Source organism: Rhinopithecus roxellana, chromosome 6 (assembly GCF_007565055.1).
Source record: "Rhinopithecus roxellana isolate Shanxi Qingling chromosome 6, ASM756505v1, whole genome shotgun sequence".
In the NCBI taxonomy this organism is placed as follows: domain Eukaryota; kingdom Metazoa; phylum Chordata; class Mammalia; order Primates; family Cercopithecidae; genus Rhinopithecus; species Rhinopithecus roxellana.
In genome coordinates, this window is record NC_044554.1 from 53,700,978 (window position 1) to 53,717,717 (window position 16,740).

At 39.7% G+C, this 16,740-nt stretch overlaps 1 protein-coding gene across 8 annotated transcripts in view; it reads right to left on the reverse strand.

Moving 5' to 3' along the window:
- The window catches only part of LOC104656604 (putative RNA-binding protein Luc7-like 2), a 68,761-nt gene that overhangs the window by 11,771 nt on the left and 40,250 nt on the right, over positions 1–16,740 (reverse strand). For all 8 annotated transcript variants that reach the window (XM_010356287.2, XM_010356290.2, XM_030932153.1 and 5 more), the window contains 5 exons: positions 13,912–14,010; positions 9,482–9,592; positions 5,959–6,102; positions 4,162–4,338; positions 1,547–1,638 (listed from right to left, as the gene is read on the reverse strand). In XM_010356287.2, the coding sequence (XP_010354589.1) occupies positions 1,547–1,638; positions 4,162–4,338; positions 5,959–6,102; positions 9,482–9,592; positions 13,912–14,010 (623 nt within the window). The remainder of the gene's footprint in view (positions 1–1,546; positions 1,639–4,161; positions 4,339–5,958; positions 6,103–9,481; positions 9,593–13,911; positions 14,011–16,740) is intronic.

Below are 16,740 nucleotides of genomic sequence, written 5' to 3' on the forward strand. Positions count from 1 at the left end.
ATCCTCTCTCAGCTAGTCTCTGTCACTAGCAAAAGAGGGATACTAATACAAATTTTACCGGGGTGAAGTGGGGGTGGGGTTTATAAAGATTAGATGTATATGGACAAATTCCTTACTACAGTGCCTAGCATACAATAAGCACCCAGTAAATGATTCTGATTTTTTTCGTTTATCCCATCTTGTATAATTTTATACTAGTTTCTAATTTCCTCATCTTCCATACTTCCATATTTCTTTAAGCTCACAGATTCAACAACTTATTTTAACATTTCTGAAATTTGCATTGTATAATCACTGTCAAAAGAAACTTGCCATTTGGCAAACAAAGGAGTAAGATGTGATATACTTTTTCATCATCTACAAATGTGAAAATGTAGTCCTGCAAAGAAATTTTGTTCCATGTTACTGTCACCTCAATTGAATCTTAAAATGAGATTCCCAATATTACTGAAAATTCCACTTATATATTAGAATAGTGGGCAACATTCCCATAAGGACTTAGTGTACACAAAAGAACAAGTAGATAAAAGCTCTGAGGTAAACTTTATGGTAAATGAAGAACTCTCTCTCTCTCTTAATAGAGGACTGACATCACTTCCCTTGAAAAGGGACCATATAGACATGTAGTTTTGTTTCACTGTCATGGTACAAAAAGATTACCTGATTATAAGCCATGTAACATAAATTGTTTAAACTTCTTGAAATATACTATTATATGCTCAAAGATTGAAGAAAGTGAGCATAACCTAGTACTACAAAGGGTTTTAATTAGCTTAAGCACATCTGCTAACTCTGAAGAGAAGGTATTTAACTTTCAGACATTTAAATGTAATATGATTCAGGGAACACTATAAATTAGGACTACAGGCAAATCCTTTGTGATATAACTGTCCATCCTAAAGCTGCTGAAAAAGTTATAAAAATGAGTTACAAAAAAATGTTGCCACCATGATGCTATGTGACTTTAGCTGCCAATGGGTAAAAGTGACTCAGAAGAATGTTTAGACATTCCAAATACTAAGAATTATAAGATTTTATCAATTAATGAATACCAATGTAAGAGGAATTATATACGTTGAGGTATTACTAATAGACTTCTTAACAGTTTATGGCTCCTAGAATTGAGGAAATAACAAACCAAATATCAATGTAAAAAAAACCCTTCAATGAAACAACCACCCTTAAACCTTTTATTCACAAAATACATCATAAAAAAATAATTCTATGCTAACCTGGTGCAAATCTAGCCCAATATGAAAAATCAAAGGGCTAGAAAAGGATTTTGTTATAAATCTTACAAGATATGAAGCATTCTTTATTCACTCTTCCACACATTTTAAAGGAAACCACATTCCGTTACATGGCCAAGAGTTATGATACTTGTATAATTAAACATTTATATAATTCGCACAGTAATATTTTTTAAAGTAAGCAGAAGTTTCCCACATCCCATAACAGATTTATCACCATCTAAAATTTAAAATCAATTATATCTCTTTTTCGAACCAGAGATTCAACTTCAATTACTTGGCCCATTACTCCATACCTCCTCAGCTTCTCCCTTTCTTCTCTCTCTCTTTCTTCTCTTCGTTTCAGCCGTTCCTGGTTTCTTTTCTCCTGCTTCTCAGCTACGACTCTCTTAAAAATGGTAATAAATGAGGAGCATATTTACTGAGTCCATTCTTAATCAGCTTTATCCTAAACTTTACATTATCTGGTTTCTAATATAGTACAACTGCCGTCAAAATCTGTTTAATAACAATTCAATTTGAATTACTGCCAGAAATAATCATTAGGCTTACAAGTCTTCTTTCCATCATCTTTCCCCACTTCATGGAAAATGTGTAAAATTTCACTTTTCTCCATGATTTCTTTTTTTTTTTTTTAATGAAAACAAATTATTTTAAAATAGAGACAAAATCTGGCTATGTTGCCCAGATTGGTCTACAACTCCTGGGCTCAAGTGATCCTCCCACCTCAGCCTCCCAAAGTGCTGGAATTAACAGGTGCGAGCCACTGAGACCGGCCTATGATCTTACTATTATTGTTTTTTTAGAGACAGAGTCTTACTCTGTTGCCCAGACTGGAGTGCAGTAGCACCATCTCAGCTCACTGCAACCTCCACCTGCCAGCTGCAGCCACCTGAGGAGCTGGGATTACAGGCGTGCATCACCACACCCAGCTAATTTTTGTATTAATATTTTTTAGTGGAGATGGGGTTTCACCATGTTGCCTGGGCTGGTCTCCAACTCCTGGCCTCAAGTGATCCAGCCACCTTGGCATCCCAAAGTGCTGGGATTACAGGCATGAGCCACCATACACCCAGCTCCATGATTTCTTTCTTTTTTTTTTTTTTTGAGAAAGAGTCTTGCCCTGTCACCCAGACTGGAGTGCAGGGGCACAATCCCAGCTCACTGCAACCTGCAACCTCCACCTCCCGAGTTCAAGCAATTCTCCTGCCTCAGCCTCCACAGTAGCTGGGACTACAGGCACACACCACCACACCCAGCTAATTTTTATATTTTTAGTAGAGACGGGATTTCACCATATTGGCCAGGCTGGTCTCAAACTAATGACCTTGTGATCCGCCCACCCTGGCCTCCCCAAGTGCTAGGATTACAGGCGTAAGCCACCGCGCCTGGCCTTTCATGATTTCTTAATGACATTTCCAAGTCACTTCCACAAGATTTTCCTCCTCTGTTTTCTAGTATTATTTTGTATTTTTTAAAAAAACATCAACCATTATAAATCATTGCAAGTTCCCATGCCCTGTGATTTCTAATATGGAAATGTTTAGGTCACTTCCAATTACCATCCTGATGCTGCTGCTTTTAAAGATATGAGTAAAATGCCTGAGTTCTGTTGCTAGGTCTGTATGTGCAGACTCCCAGGTAGGAACCACTGGAGTTGTAACTTGGAGCCCAATAACTATTTGCTATAGTGACTCTTCTCGAAAATTTTTTAAAAATTACTTGAGATCACCCTAGCTACTCAGAATACTGAAAAGAGCCCACTGTTACCTGCGAATCTGGAGATGTCTATAGGCATTTTCTGATTCTACATTATTATTATTATTTTTTTTTTTTGAGACGGAGTCTTGCTCTGTTGCCCAGACTGGAGTGCAGTGGCCGGATCTCGGCTCACTGCAAGCTCCACCTCCCGGGCTTACGCCATTCTCCTGCCTCAGCCTCCCGAGTAGCTGGGACTACAGGCGCCCGCCACCTCGCCCGGCTGGTTTTTTTTTGTATTTTTTTAGTAGAGACGGGGTTTCACTGTGTTAGCCAGGATGGTCTCGATCTCCTGACCTCGTGATCCGCCCGTCTCGGCCTCCCAAAGTGGTGGGATTACAGGCTTGAGCCACCGCGCCCAGCCTACATTATTTTAAATGCTATGGACCTTGAGTTAATTCCAGTGATAACAGTTACAAAGAAAATGACTATCCCATGTTTCCCATCTGTCAGCTAGTCCTCAATTCATGGAAAAACACTACAGTGCCACAATTCTTAAAAAGCTATCAGCATATTAAAAGGTAAATAGATTATATCCACCAACACTCATCTTTATCACTTCAGAAATACCACCATGCTTTTTGGTGTTTATCCCCTCTAAACAAGAGTAAAAACTGTGTTGTCTTCCTCACAAAAGTCTATATATTTAATAGTGATTGTCCCTTTAAAAAAAATATAAATTTTTTCGTAAGTCCTTTCTGAAGTGGAAGCAGGAGCGTAAAATAAAACTAGAGATTCTGCAAGCTTGTTATTTAGTAAAGAATTGCAAAATATTTCAAATTAATATTGGGCTCATTTTCTCAAACTTCTTATAAATATTTTATTAATATTACATTCTTATTGACTTTATTGAAAAGAACGATAATAATGAAATTTTACAGGACTCTATTAGAAACTAGTTTGAAAGATTCCTAACTCAGTGTCATATCTAACATAAAATGGTAACTCCCAAAATAACAGAATAATATTTAAGTCTGTTTCTCAGGCAGCATCCATTAAACCAACTTGAATTTCCATCTGTAATCCTACACTGTTTAGTATTCATCATTAGACACTATATTACTGAATCATAGTCAAGAATATTGTACAAAAAGACAACTGATACAGATCAAAAGAACAAGAGGATAAAGTGAGGAATATTTTACCAATGTACCTTTAATTCTTCAAGCTTCTCTCTTATTTCAATAAATCCCAGGTGTAGTTTACCCCCAAAATGATCAGCCAGTCGTCTGTCATTATCATGAAGTCCTAAATAGGCAGAGCAGACTTCACAGACTCGAAGTTTCTGCTGTTGAAAACTGGAAGCTGGCATAGAATTCCGATAAACTTCCTAAACAAAAGTGAGAAAAACAACTGACCATATAAATCTTACTAAAAGTCATCCAATTAAATAAAATATACTATGCTTATACCAAAATGTTTTCTAAAGAATACACAAAAGCAGCCGGGCATGGTGGCTCACGCCTGTAATCCCAACACTTTGGGAGGCGAGGAGGGTGGATCACGAGGTCAGGAGTTCAAGACCAGCCTAGCCAACACGGTGAAACCTCATCTCTACTAAAGATACAAAAAATTAGCCAGGCATGGTGTTGTGTGCCTGTAATCCCAGCTACTCGGCAGGCTGAGGCAGGAGAATCGCTTGAACCTGGGGAGCGGAGGTTGCAGTGAGCCGAGATCATGCCACTGCACTCTAGCCTAGGTGACAGCACAAGACTCCAGCTCAAAAAAAAAAAAAAAAAAAAAAAAAAAAAATTTACACAAAAGCATGGCTATTTTGTTATGAAAATTATAGGTTCCCTTTATCCCCATCCTCTATCCTTAGGGCCTCTCTCCACTGAAGTATAAGGGAAGAAATAATAAACATGAACAGAAATCAATGATATAGAAAACAAGAAGAAAACAGTAAGATCAGAAGACTGGTTCTTTGAAAAACAAAATAAAACTGACCAGCTAGATCAATCAAGAGAAGACACGAATTGCAAACATTCTACAGATATTAAGAGAGAACATTATGAACAACTTTACAATCAATAAATACAACTTAAGATTTTGTGAAACACAAATTTACCAAAAGTAATTTTAAAAACAACAACAACAACAAAAACCGGCCAGGTGCGGTGGCTCACACCTGTAATCCCAGCACTTTGGGAGGCTGAGGTGGACAGATCACCTGAGGTCAGGAGAGCAAGACCAGCCTGGCCAACATGATGAAAGCCTGTCTCTACTAAAAATACAAAAGAGTAGCCAGGCATGGTGGTGCACGCCTGCAGTCCCAGCTACTCGGCAGGCCGAGGCAAGAGAATCGCTTGAACCCGGGAAGCAGAGGTTTCAGTGAACTGAGATCGCACCACTGCACTCCAGCCTTAGAGAGTGAGACTCTGTCTTTAGGAAAAAAAAAATGGCCTGGCACGGTGGTTCACTCCTGTAATCCTAGCACTTTGGGAGGCCAAGGCAGGTGGATCACCTGAGGTCGGGAGTTCAAGACCAGCCTGACCAACATGGAGAAACCCTGTCTCTACTAAAAATACAAAAATTAGCCGGGTGTGGTAGTGTGGGCCTGTAATCCCAGCTACTTGGGAGTCTGAGGCAGAAGGATTGCTTGAACCCGGGAGGCAGGGGTTGCGGTGAGCCAAGATCGTGCCATTGCACTCCAGGCTGAGCAACAAGAGCGAAACTCCATCTCAAAAAAAAAAAAAAAAGGCTGGACTTGAACTCAACTCAAGCGATTGCCTCAGCCTGTGGAACAGCTGGGACCAAAGGCACACACCACCACAACCGGCTTTTTCTGTGTTTTGTTTTTGTCTTTTAGTTCAACTTCTCTTTAATAACTGTTCAATAATTTCCATTCAAATACATGTTCTTAGAGAGGTATAGATATTAAAGTTTCATCTACTACTTTTTAAGTCTTACCAAATTAAGCAGAATTTGTCTACTACTATTAAGAATTTACCTCTGCTTCTCTTTTCTTTGCCCGTGCTTTCTCTACTTCATCCATTACTTTCTGGGATTCTTCCACATTCCCTTCAGCTCCTAGTTGTTCCACCTTGGCTAACAATTTACCAATTTCTTCATTTAACTCATGAACACGTTCTGCCTAAAAAGAAATAAAAAAAGGTCATGAATAAACAAGAGAATGAATTTTAAACTTCAAGGTATTTCAGAACTGCTGAGAAGAGACTTGTTATCTAAGGCAATAAGAGGTTAAAGAATGCTTTCGGAGCATATCCCAAATGAACTGAGACATCAGGATGTTCTGAGCCTGCCTGCCTTACCTCAATGAAGTCAGGGCTAGTACTGGGGCCAATATAACTTTCTGTCCTCTGGCGAGGTGGTGTATTCCTCGTTTAAAATACCGTTTCTTCCATGATCTGGCCCTTTGTACTTTTCTAAACCATCTCTTGCTACTCCTCTACCTCACAACATAATCTATAGTTTCCCATACTTACCCTGTTGTTTTCTACCTCTGCGACTTTGCATATACTCTTCTTTCTGGGATGGGATCCCTTACCTCTCGTCTGCCTACTGAATGTTCACTCATTCCAACAAGATCCAACTCAAGGGTCATTTCTGTAAAGCATTCCTAACATTCACCGCATCCCAGCCCCACTTAAACACATCAGCAAAGATGGCCATACTCTCTCCTTTGTGTCACCCTTGTATCTTTTTTGACAGTTCCTTTCATAAATATCATACTACTTTAAGGACAATTAGCTGTTTTTCCCATCTTTGTATCTCCAGTGCTCAGCAAACAGCCTAGGCTCAAATATGAGTTAAAGAAATGAATTGGTGGAGCAAGCTCGAGTCCAACAGATCTGACTTATTGCTAAATCAATTACTATTTGTGTAATTTTGGCCACATTACTTATACCTGAATCCATTTCCTCATCTAAGAAGTACAGACAGTACCTATCCCACAAAGTAGTAAGAAATGAGAAAATACGCCTTGTATGGACACTGCATAGCACCTTGCTGATTTTCAGCATACTCGCCTGGCAACTCCACTCTGAGTCCTTAGCTTTCCACTGAGATTAACTCTTGCCTTGGGAAAGAATACGTTCCTCTTCCTTATCACTATCATCATCCTAGCAACTTAGTTCATTCTTACTGTTCTAATGGCACATAAAACATACATATAATCATCATCTTGGGCCACGAAGTCTTTGCTATATGGCCAATTATGTTAGCAAAGAAGGTTTTAATTTTTTGTTGTTGTTATTGTTGTTTTTGAGATGGGAGTCTTGCTCTGTCCCCAGGCTGGAGTGCAGTGGCACCATTTCAGTTCACTACAACCTCTGCCTCCTGGGTTCAAGTGATTCTCCTGTCTCAGCCTCCCCCATAGCTGAGATTACAGGCATGCACCACCATGCCTGCTAATTTTGCAGTTTTTGTAGACAAGGTTTCACCATGTTGGCCAGGCTGGTCTCAAACTCATGACCTTAAGTGGTTCACCCACCTTGGCCTAACAAATTGCTGGGATTACAGGTGGTAGCCACTGCACCCGGCCGAAGGTTTTAGTTTGGTATGAGTTTCCTGTCCCAACAAACCAGTTTACTGGTTTAATTAATAATCTTTACTTCTCAAATATCCTTCAACCCAAGATATTTCTTCCCTCAGTGAGAGTCCTAATTCTATTATCACTATCCTCCCACTCTACCAAATGGTACTTTCCTTTAAATACATCACTGAATGACTAAACTGTTGTCCAAAACTCTTTTTCCCTGTATCCATGTCCTTGACCATGTTAATTGTGTACCATCGTACTCTGACTCTGAATTTGGCCATGAACTTGTTTTGGTTGTTGAGATGGTAGCAAACATGACCAAAGGAGAGGCCTGTGTGATGGGGCTTGATGCTTCTGTACCTCTGCCACCACCATGAGAACACGGCCAGGCTAGCCTGTTGGGCATGGCTCTGCATCCTCCAGCGAACTGCAAGGCATGTGAGTAAGCCCAGCTGAAACAAGAATAACTACTCAGTCAAGTTCAGCCTAAATCATCGACTGCAGAGTCACGGGCTAAATAAATACTTACTGTTTTAAGTCACTGAGCTTTGAGGTGGTTTGTTATACAGCATTTCTGTAGTGATGGATAACCAATATAACCAATACAACGCGGGATCACTTACAGATCTCTTCCAACCATGAGATACTAGATCCTTTGTACTTCAGGATGCCCGTCTTTCCAGTCCCCATCTTCAGAGAACTTTTAAGAAAAGGTTGACTAAAAGCAACCCTTTTCTCAAACGATGGAATCTATTTTCATTTGCATATACATATCTGAACACCATATTTTAATACTGTCATCTAAACTCCACCTGGGTAACTCTTTTTCTCCCATTCTGCATTTTCATAAAACACACTAGATCATACTGAATGGAATATAATTATGTTGTAATAAGTCATCAACAAAATGCAATATCGAAGACCTTGTTTGGATTCTAATAACAAATCGACTCTATATAAGAAAAATAAACATACACTGGATAACATTAAAAAATTACTGTTAACTTTATGTATGTATTACTGTGGTTATAATTTACAGGTGAACTATGACATTTAACATTTGCTTTTAAAAGCAAATAAAAATACCGTGGTATATCTGTACAATGGAGAAATAAAAAGGAATGAACTGATACAAACAACTTGAATGAAAGTTATATGGTATGAAAAAGGCCAAATCTCAAGAGTACACAGGATTTCATTTATATAACACTCCATGAAATAACATAACTACAGAGACAGAGAATAGGTTAGTGATGGCCAAGGTGAGAGATGCTGGATGGAGGTGAAGATGGATGTAGCTATCAAAGGGGTAACATGAGGCAGCCTTGTGGCAATGCTATAGTTAAGCATCCTAATTGTGGTTGTAATTACACATGTGATTAAACTACAGAGAGCTGGCCAGGCGTAGTGGCTCATGCCCATAATCCCAGCACTTTGGGAGGTCAAGGTGGGCAGATCACTTGAGGCCAGAAGTTTGAGATCAGCCTGGCCAACATGGCGAAACTCTGTCTCTGCTAAAAATAAAAAAAATTAGCTAGGAATGGTGACGCACGCCTGTAATCCCACTTACTCAGGAAGCTGGGGCACGAGACTTGCTTAAGCCCAGAAGGCGGAGAATGCAGCGAGCCAAGATTACACCACTGCACTCCAGCCTGGGCAACACAGCAAAACTCTGTCTCAAACAAAAACAAAAACAAAAAAACTGCACAGAGCTATACAAACAGACATGCATACACAAATAAATGCATGCATAACTGGCAAAATCTGAATAAAATATAAGGATTAGACCAATGTCAATTTATTTCATATTGTACTACATTGTGTAACATGTTAACATTGGGGCAGACAAGACAGTATACAGAATTCCTCGTATATGTCTTTGCAATCTCTTGCAAATCTAATTATTTCAAAATAAAAAGTTAAAAGGAGTCAAAACAATACTTTGTACTAATGAAATGATTAAAACTCTTACCTTTGCTGCTACTTCAGCACTAATCTCTTCTTGAGTTTCTGCTAATCTTTTCTTGGCCACTTCTGTTCTACGATCACAATCTGCAATGAATGACTGCAGATGATCCATGGCCTACAAAGTTTAATTAAAGACAATTACTGTCAGAAAGTCGACTTTATTCAGAAATATCTTCATACAAAAATCACACTTTGCTTTTTAAAATGCTACCATGGTGGGGCACGGTGGCTCACATCAGTAATCCAAGCACTTTAGGAGGCTAAGGCAGGCAGATCACTTGAGGCCAGCCTGGCCAACTTGGCGAAATCCTGCCTCTACTTAGAATACAAAAATCAGCCAGGTGGGTGGTGCACACTGTAGTCTCAGCTACTCGGGAGGCTGAGGCAGAAGGAACACTTGGGCCCAAAGAGGTTGAGGCTGCAGTGAGCCCTGATGATGCCATTGTACTCCAGTCGGGGTGACAGAGCGAGGTCATTAAAAAAAAAAGCAGCAGCAGCAGCTGGGCGCAATGGGTCTTGCCTGTAATTCCAGCACTTTGGAGGCTGAAGCAGGTAGATCATCTGAAGTCAGGAGTTTGAGACCACGCTGGCCAACATGGTGAAACCCCGTCTCTACTAAAAATACAAAAATTAGCCAGGCATGGTGGTGCGCACCTGTAATCACAGCTACTCAGGAGGCTGAGGTGGGAGAACCACTTCACCTGGGAGGTGGAGGTTGCATTGAGCCAAGATCGCACCACTGCATTCTAGCTTGGGTGACAGAATGAGAGTGTGTCTCAAAAAAAATCACTTGAGGACATGGAGAAATGTTCAGGATTCATTTGTAAGTAAAAAGCAAATTATAAATGTTATGCAGTAAGATCCCAATTTTGTAAAATAAAGACAGAAAAATCTGCTGCAAGTCTAGATCTGAATGGACAAAAATACGGAAAAAATGGAAAACTATACAAAATGCTAACAAGCGCTTCTGAACATTTTTACCCTTTTTTCTTTTAATTCTCCAAACTGCTTTATAATTTTTTCTTTTTTGAGACAAGAGTCTCACACATCAGGAAAACTTAACTTTTTTCAGAGAATAAACCATTGAGAATTTTAGCAGTATCTACACTATAAAAATTCGATATTTATATAAACGACATTTGTGAGGCACATATTAATGTCCATAATTAATAGTTCATTTAAAAGTAAACTTTAAGAATTCATTCTCAAGTTTGGACTTCTAAATCTTTTTTTTTTTTTTTTTTTTTTTTTTGAGACGGAGTCTCGCTCTGTCACCCAGACTGGAGTGCAGTGGCCAGATCTCAGCTCACTGCAAGCTCCGCCTCCCGGGTTCACGCCATTCTCCTGCCTCAGCCTCCCGAGTAGCTGGGACTACAGGCGCCGCCACCTCGCCCGGCTAGTTTTTTTTGTATTTTTAGTAGAGACGGGGTTTCACCGTGTTAGCCAGGATGGTCTCGATCTCCTGACCTCGTGATCCGCCCGTCTCGGCCTCCCAAAGTGCTGGGATTACAGGCTTGAGCCACCGCGCCCGGCCTATGGACTTCTAAATCTTACTGTACAGAAATATAACTAATTCAAGATACAAATTTTTTTTTTTTTTTTGAGACGGAGTCTTGCTCTGTTGCCCAGGCTGGAGTGCAGTGGCCGGATCTCAGCTCACTGCAAGCTCCGCCTCCCGGGTTCCCGCCATTCTCCTGCCTCAGCCTCCCAAGCAGCTGGGACTACAGGCGCCCGCCACCTCGCCCGGCTAGTTTTTTGTATTTTTTAGTAGAGACGGAGTTTCACCGTGTCAGCCAGGATGGTCTCGATCTCCTGACCTCGTGATCCGCCCGTCTCGGCCTCCCAAAGTGCTGGGATTACAGTCTTGAGCCACCGCGCCCGGCCAAGATACAAATGTTTAACTAAAAATACAAATTTATGGGGCTCGGCGCAGTGGCTCAAGCCTGTAATCCCAGCACTTTGGGAGGCCGAGACGGGTGGATCACGAGGTCAGGAGATCGAGACCATCCTGGCTGACCCGGTGAAACCCTGTCTCTACTAAAAAATACAAAAAACTAGCCAGGAGAGGTGGCGGGCGCCTGTAGTCCCAGCTACTCAGGAGGCTGAGGCAGGAGAATGGCGTAAACCCAGGAGGCGGAGTTTGCAGTGAGCTGAGATCCGGCCACAGCACTCCAGCCTGGGCGACAGAGCCAGACTCCATCTCAAAAAAAAAAAAAAAAAATACAAATTTATTCAGCACACACTGAATTCCAAAAATAGCTGGATAACCCAAGAATTTCTTCAATGTGAAAAGCAATAAGGATCATTTTTTAAAAAGCTTTTATCTGTGATAACATAAAAATAGTTAATTAATTTGAAATTTACTTTTTAAATCACAACAGAAATCTATTCAAATTTCCTTACGTAAAGATAAAGGTGGCATCTCAAAGCACTGAGAGAAAAGATGGACTAATTAGCAAATAGTGTTGGGTGACTAAGTAGCTATGTCCGGTTGGGGGGTGACGAGATCCATATCTCAATTCCTTAAACCAGAATAAATCCGAAAAGTCTATAAAATGAAGCCAAAATATGCCAGAAGAAACCACAGTAGAGAACTCTTAGCACCTCAGGAAAAGAAAAGCCTTTAGAATTAACGAAATAGATTTGGTTTTTCTGTTTGTTTTTTGAGACGGAGTCTTGCTCTGTCCCCCAAGGTGGAGCACAGTGGCACGATCTAGGCTCACTACAACCTGACTCCCGGGTTCAAGTGATTCTCCTGCCTCAGCCTCCCAAGTGGCTGGGATTACAGGCACCCACCACCATGCCCGGCTAATTTTTGTATTTTTAGTAGAGATGGGGTTTCACCATGTTGGCCAGGCTGGTCTCGAACTCCTGACCTTAGGTGATCCACCCCTGCCTTGGCCTCCCAAAGTGCTGGGATTACAGGCGTATGAGCCACCACGCCTGGCTATAGATGTGTTAAAGATTGATAAATCAGACAATATAAATATAAAAGTACTCCGTAAGGCCAAAAACCACCAAAAAAGTAGGGAAAATTTGTTGTAAATTGTATTTCCGAAAACAATTTCATTTCCATTAGCAGAAATTCTTGGATATTCAGAAGACAGGAGGACCTGTTTACTGGTTTATCTCCTAAAAACTAAATTTAAAACATCTATTATTTCACTAATAAAACGTATCATAAGATTATGCACATTAGTATGTTTTATGTAATGCTGATTGCTATGCTTTATATATATGCAAAAAAGGTTTATTTTTATGCAAATGATTTTCATGTAAAAGCAACAATACAAAGTTACATTTCAGGCTCTTTTAGGTATCTAAATGGTGTCTTCCATTGCTTGGTTTTTCATTAAAAACATCGTCCTTGATATCCCCCAAACAGCCGGGTGCGGTGGCTCATGCCTATAATCCAGCACTTTGGGAGGCCAAGGCGGGCAGATCACGAGGTCAGGAGATAGAGACCATCCTGGCTAACACAGTGAAACTCCATCTCTACTAAAAACAAAAAAATTAGCCAGGTGTGGTGGTAGGCACCTGTAGTCCCAGCTACTCGGGAGGCTGAGGCAGGAGAATGGCACGAACCCAGAGGCGGAGCCTGCAGTGAGCTGAGATCGCACCACTGCACTCCAGCCTGGGTGACAGAGTGAGACTCCGACTCCAAAAAAAAATAAATAAATAAAACTCCCCCCCAACACCTGTACGCATGTCCCTCACTATCTGTGCGAGATTGGTTCCAGGATATCCCAGTGGATACCAAAATCCATGAATGTGCATTTTTTAATATAAAATGGTGTAATATTTGCATATAATCTCCCATTACACAACCTCTCATATACTTTAAATTGTCTCCAGATTACTTATAATACCTAACACAATGTAAATGCTATGTAAACAGTTATACTGTAATGTTTGGGGAACAACAACAAGAACAAAATGGCTGTACATGTTCAGTACAGATGGAACAATCCCTTTCTTCTGCTAAATATTTACAATCCCCAGTTGGTTCCTTCTACAGATACAACGACAGATATGGGGGGCCAACTATACATACATGTATATATATAAGTAGATACAAAAATAAATATGAATGTAAAAACTCAGTATATTACTAAAGATATGTCCTTATATACACTATTAATTAGTTGCTTACATTTGCTTGATATTTCCTTAATCATTACTACTTTGTTGGGAAGAATATGCTTAATTTTCAAAAGAATATATGAATCATATGACTTTTACACATTTTCTTAAAATACAGTCTCACCTCATATTTTTAAAAGAGTTGTCAAGAAAGTACATGATCTTACTTGAGTCTTACCCTTCATATAACCACAGAGGATAAACTGCTAAGAGTTTTTCTTATTAAGAGATATTAATCCACATGTTTTACAGCAAAAGATAACAACAAACCATTAAAGCAAAATCACATACGTCAAGTTCAAAGAAAAAATCTTGTTCTTTGGATGCAATTTCATAATCTGCTCTTAAAGCCAGGTCATGGACTTTCAGACATTCTCCAAGATCCATTCTCTGGAAGGGAAAAAAGACATAATATTAAAACAAAAAAACATGTTTTTTAAAAAATGCATCAACAACCACAGTTCTTTTCAGAATACATATTAAGTCATACAGATGCTTTTTTATGTAGGGGCTTCCAAATTACAAAATTTCATAGACAAATATAAAACGTGGTGTCAGAAGAAAAAAATGGCACCAATTCTGTCTACCAACAGATGGGAACAGGGATCACTTGTACTTAACAATAAATGGATATGGAAAAGCTTTTCAGAATCTGAGAAAAGCTTCTAGCTTCTATATCACAACATAGTTCATTTAGCTCCACAACACAAAAAAGATAAAGTTAATTTTAAACAAACCAAACTAAAAGAATATATAAATTGAATCGTTGCGATGTCAATGTGCTTTGAAGAACATCCTATTTTTCAAATAAAGATGGAGTCCTCAAAAAACAGACTGGTGGCTGGGCATGGTGGCTCATGCCTGTAATCCCAGCACTTTGGAAGGCCAAGGCAGGAGGATCGCTTGAGCCCAGGAGTTTGAGACCAGCCTGGGCAACAAACTAAGACCTGTCTCAATTTTTAAAAATAAAAAATAAATTAAAAAAAAACCCAAAACAAAACAGACTGGTGACTTTGATAGTCTTGTCCGGGGACAAGACTAATAAACTAGTAAAGAGATGATTTACTAATAATACCCAATATAAGTGCACAGAGAACAAGCATTTAACTCCACTTACAATAAACATGTATCAGGGAAATACTCTTACTGAACCTAGGGTCCTTCTACTTGGAAACTCCAATTAGGTGTTATTTACCAAACCAGAGGCTTTTCTCGTATCTGAGACAAAATATCTAAAAATCTATCCATTTGTACATGTATCTAGGCAACTGATAAGATCTTTCATGAAACTTTTTTGGGGGAAAATATGAGGAGAAAAAATTGGCAAGATGCAAGGATCATTACAGTTATGATTAATCGGTGATCAAAGCAAGGCAGAGATTTTCCAACTGGAGGTGTGACCACCCTTGGAATACCTCAAAATCTCTGGAGGGTTGGTAAAAAGGGAGTACAAGTCATTCTCCTTCCTTTGACTATTAAGGTCCCACTTGTGGCAAGCACTATCTTAGGTGCTAGGGATATAGAGTTTAAGTGACAGAGACAGTCTGACTTCATGGAGCTTACATTCTATCTGAGGGGAAACAAATAACAAGAATCATGTCTATGAACAAAGTTAGATGATGTAATAAAATAGCAATGCTCCCCATTATTATGGGGGGCTACTTGGGATGAGCTAGTCAGAGAAGACCTTTCTGAAGAGGATACAATTAAACTGGATCTCAAGAAGGAGAAGCAAATGAATCTTAGGAAAAGGCAAAAAGTAATGTTCCAGGTTGTACAGAAGATTTAGAAGGCAGATCTTTAAAGTGTTTACTTATTTATACGCCACTATTAATCACAGGGAAGTTCATGGTAACAGGGAACAGGAATAGAGTATGGCACACAGGTCTGAGTCTTAGCTTTGTATACAGTATCTAAAAATGAGTCTGCCTATTTAACTTGTCAACAATCTAAATATGTATAAAACAAAAGTATGATAATTAATTTTGTACAATATCCCAACTAAAAAGCAAATTCACGAGATCAAGATTCAAAAGTATTAACAGACCAGATAAAATTTAAAAGAAATAAATATGAAGTCCTATAGTTACATATCCAAGACAATAAATGTACAAATAAGTAGGTATGAGCAGAGAATCAGACAATTTAAAAATTTAAGTAGTCAAGAGTAACAGTTACAGTATGGCACAACTGAGAAAAACCTATATTGTCTAAAACTAACTCCAAGAGGACACAGTATAAACAAAGTAGGAACTCTATACTGAAGGCTGGTTTTAAAAGCAAACCACTGCTCTCCAAAACACACATTCTATGTACTAACACATTTCAAAAGGAATATGAGAAAATTAGACATAAGTATCTCAAAACCAGGCTATACAAAAAAGCCAGGGAACAGAAATAAACAAAGAAGACAAAAATAAGATTGAACCAACTTCAATCAACTGAGGAATTTTTCATAAAGCAGCAGAAATAGATTTGTTTTATTATGGGGCCGAAGGGACTTCAGTGAGTCAGACTTTTAACTCTCTGAATACTTGTTCTTCCTTTTTTGAGACAGAGTCTCACTTTGTCACCTAGGCTGGAGTGCAGTGGCATGATTATGGCTCACTGCAGCCTCCACCTCCCAGCTCAAGCGATCCTCCCACCTAAGCACCCTTCCCTGACAAGTACCTGGGACTACAGTTCCCCGCCACCATTTCCAGCTAATTTTTTTTTTTTTTTTTAAAGTAGAGACAAAGGGTGCTATCTTGCCCAGGCTGGTCTCAAACTCCTGAGCTTGACTGATCCTCCCACTTCAGCCCCCCAATGCTGGACTACAGGCATGAGCAACTGCACCTGGTCAAGAAAAATATTTTCTTTTTTTTTTTTTTTTTTTTTTTTTTTGAGACCGAGTCTCAGTCTGTCGCCCAGGCTGGAGTGCAGTGGCCAGATCTCAGCTCACTGCAAGCTCTGCCTCCCAGGTTCATGCCATTCTCCTGCCTCAGCCTCCCAAGTGGCTGGGACTACAGGCGCCCGCCACCTCGCCCGGCTAGTTTTTTTGTATTTTTTAGTAGAGACGGGGTTTCACCGTGTTCGCCAGGATGGTCTCGATCTCCTGACCTCGTGATCCGCTTGTCTCGG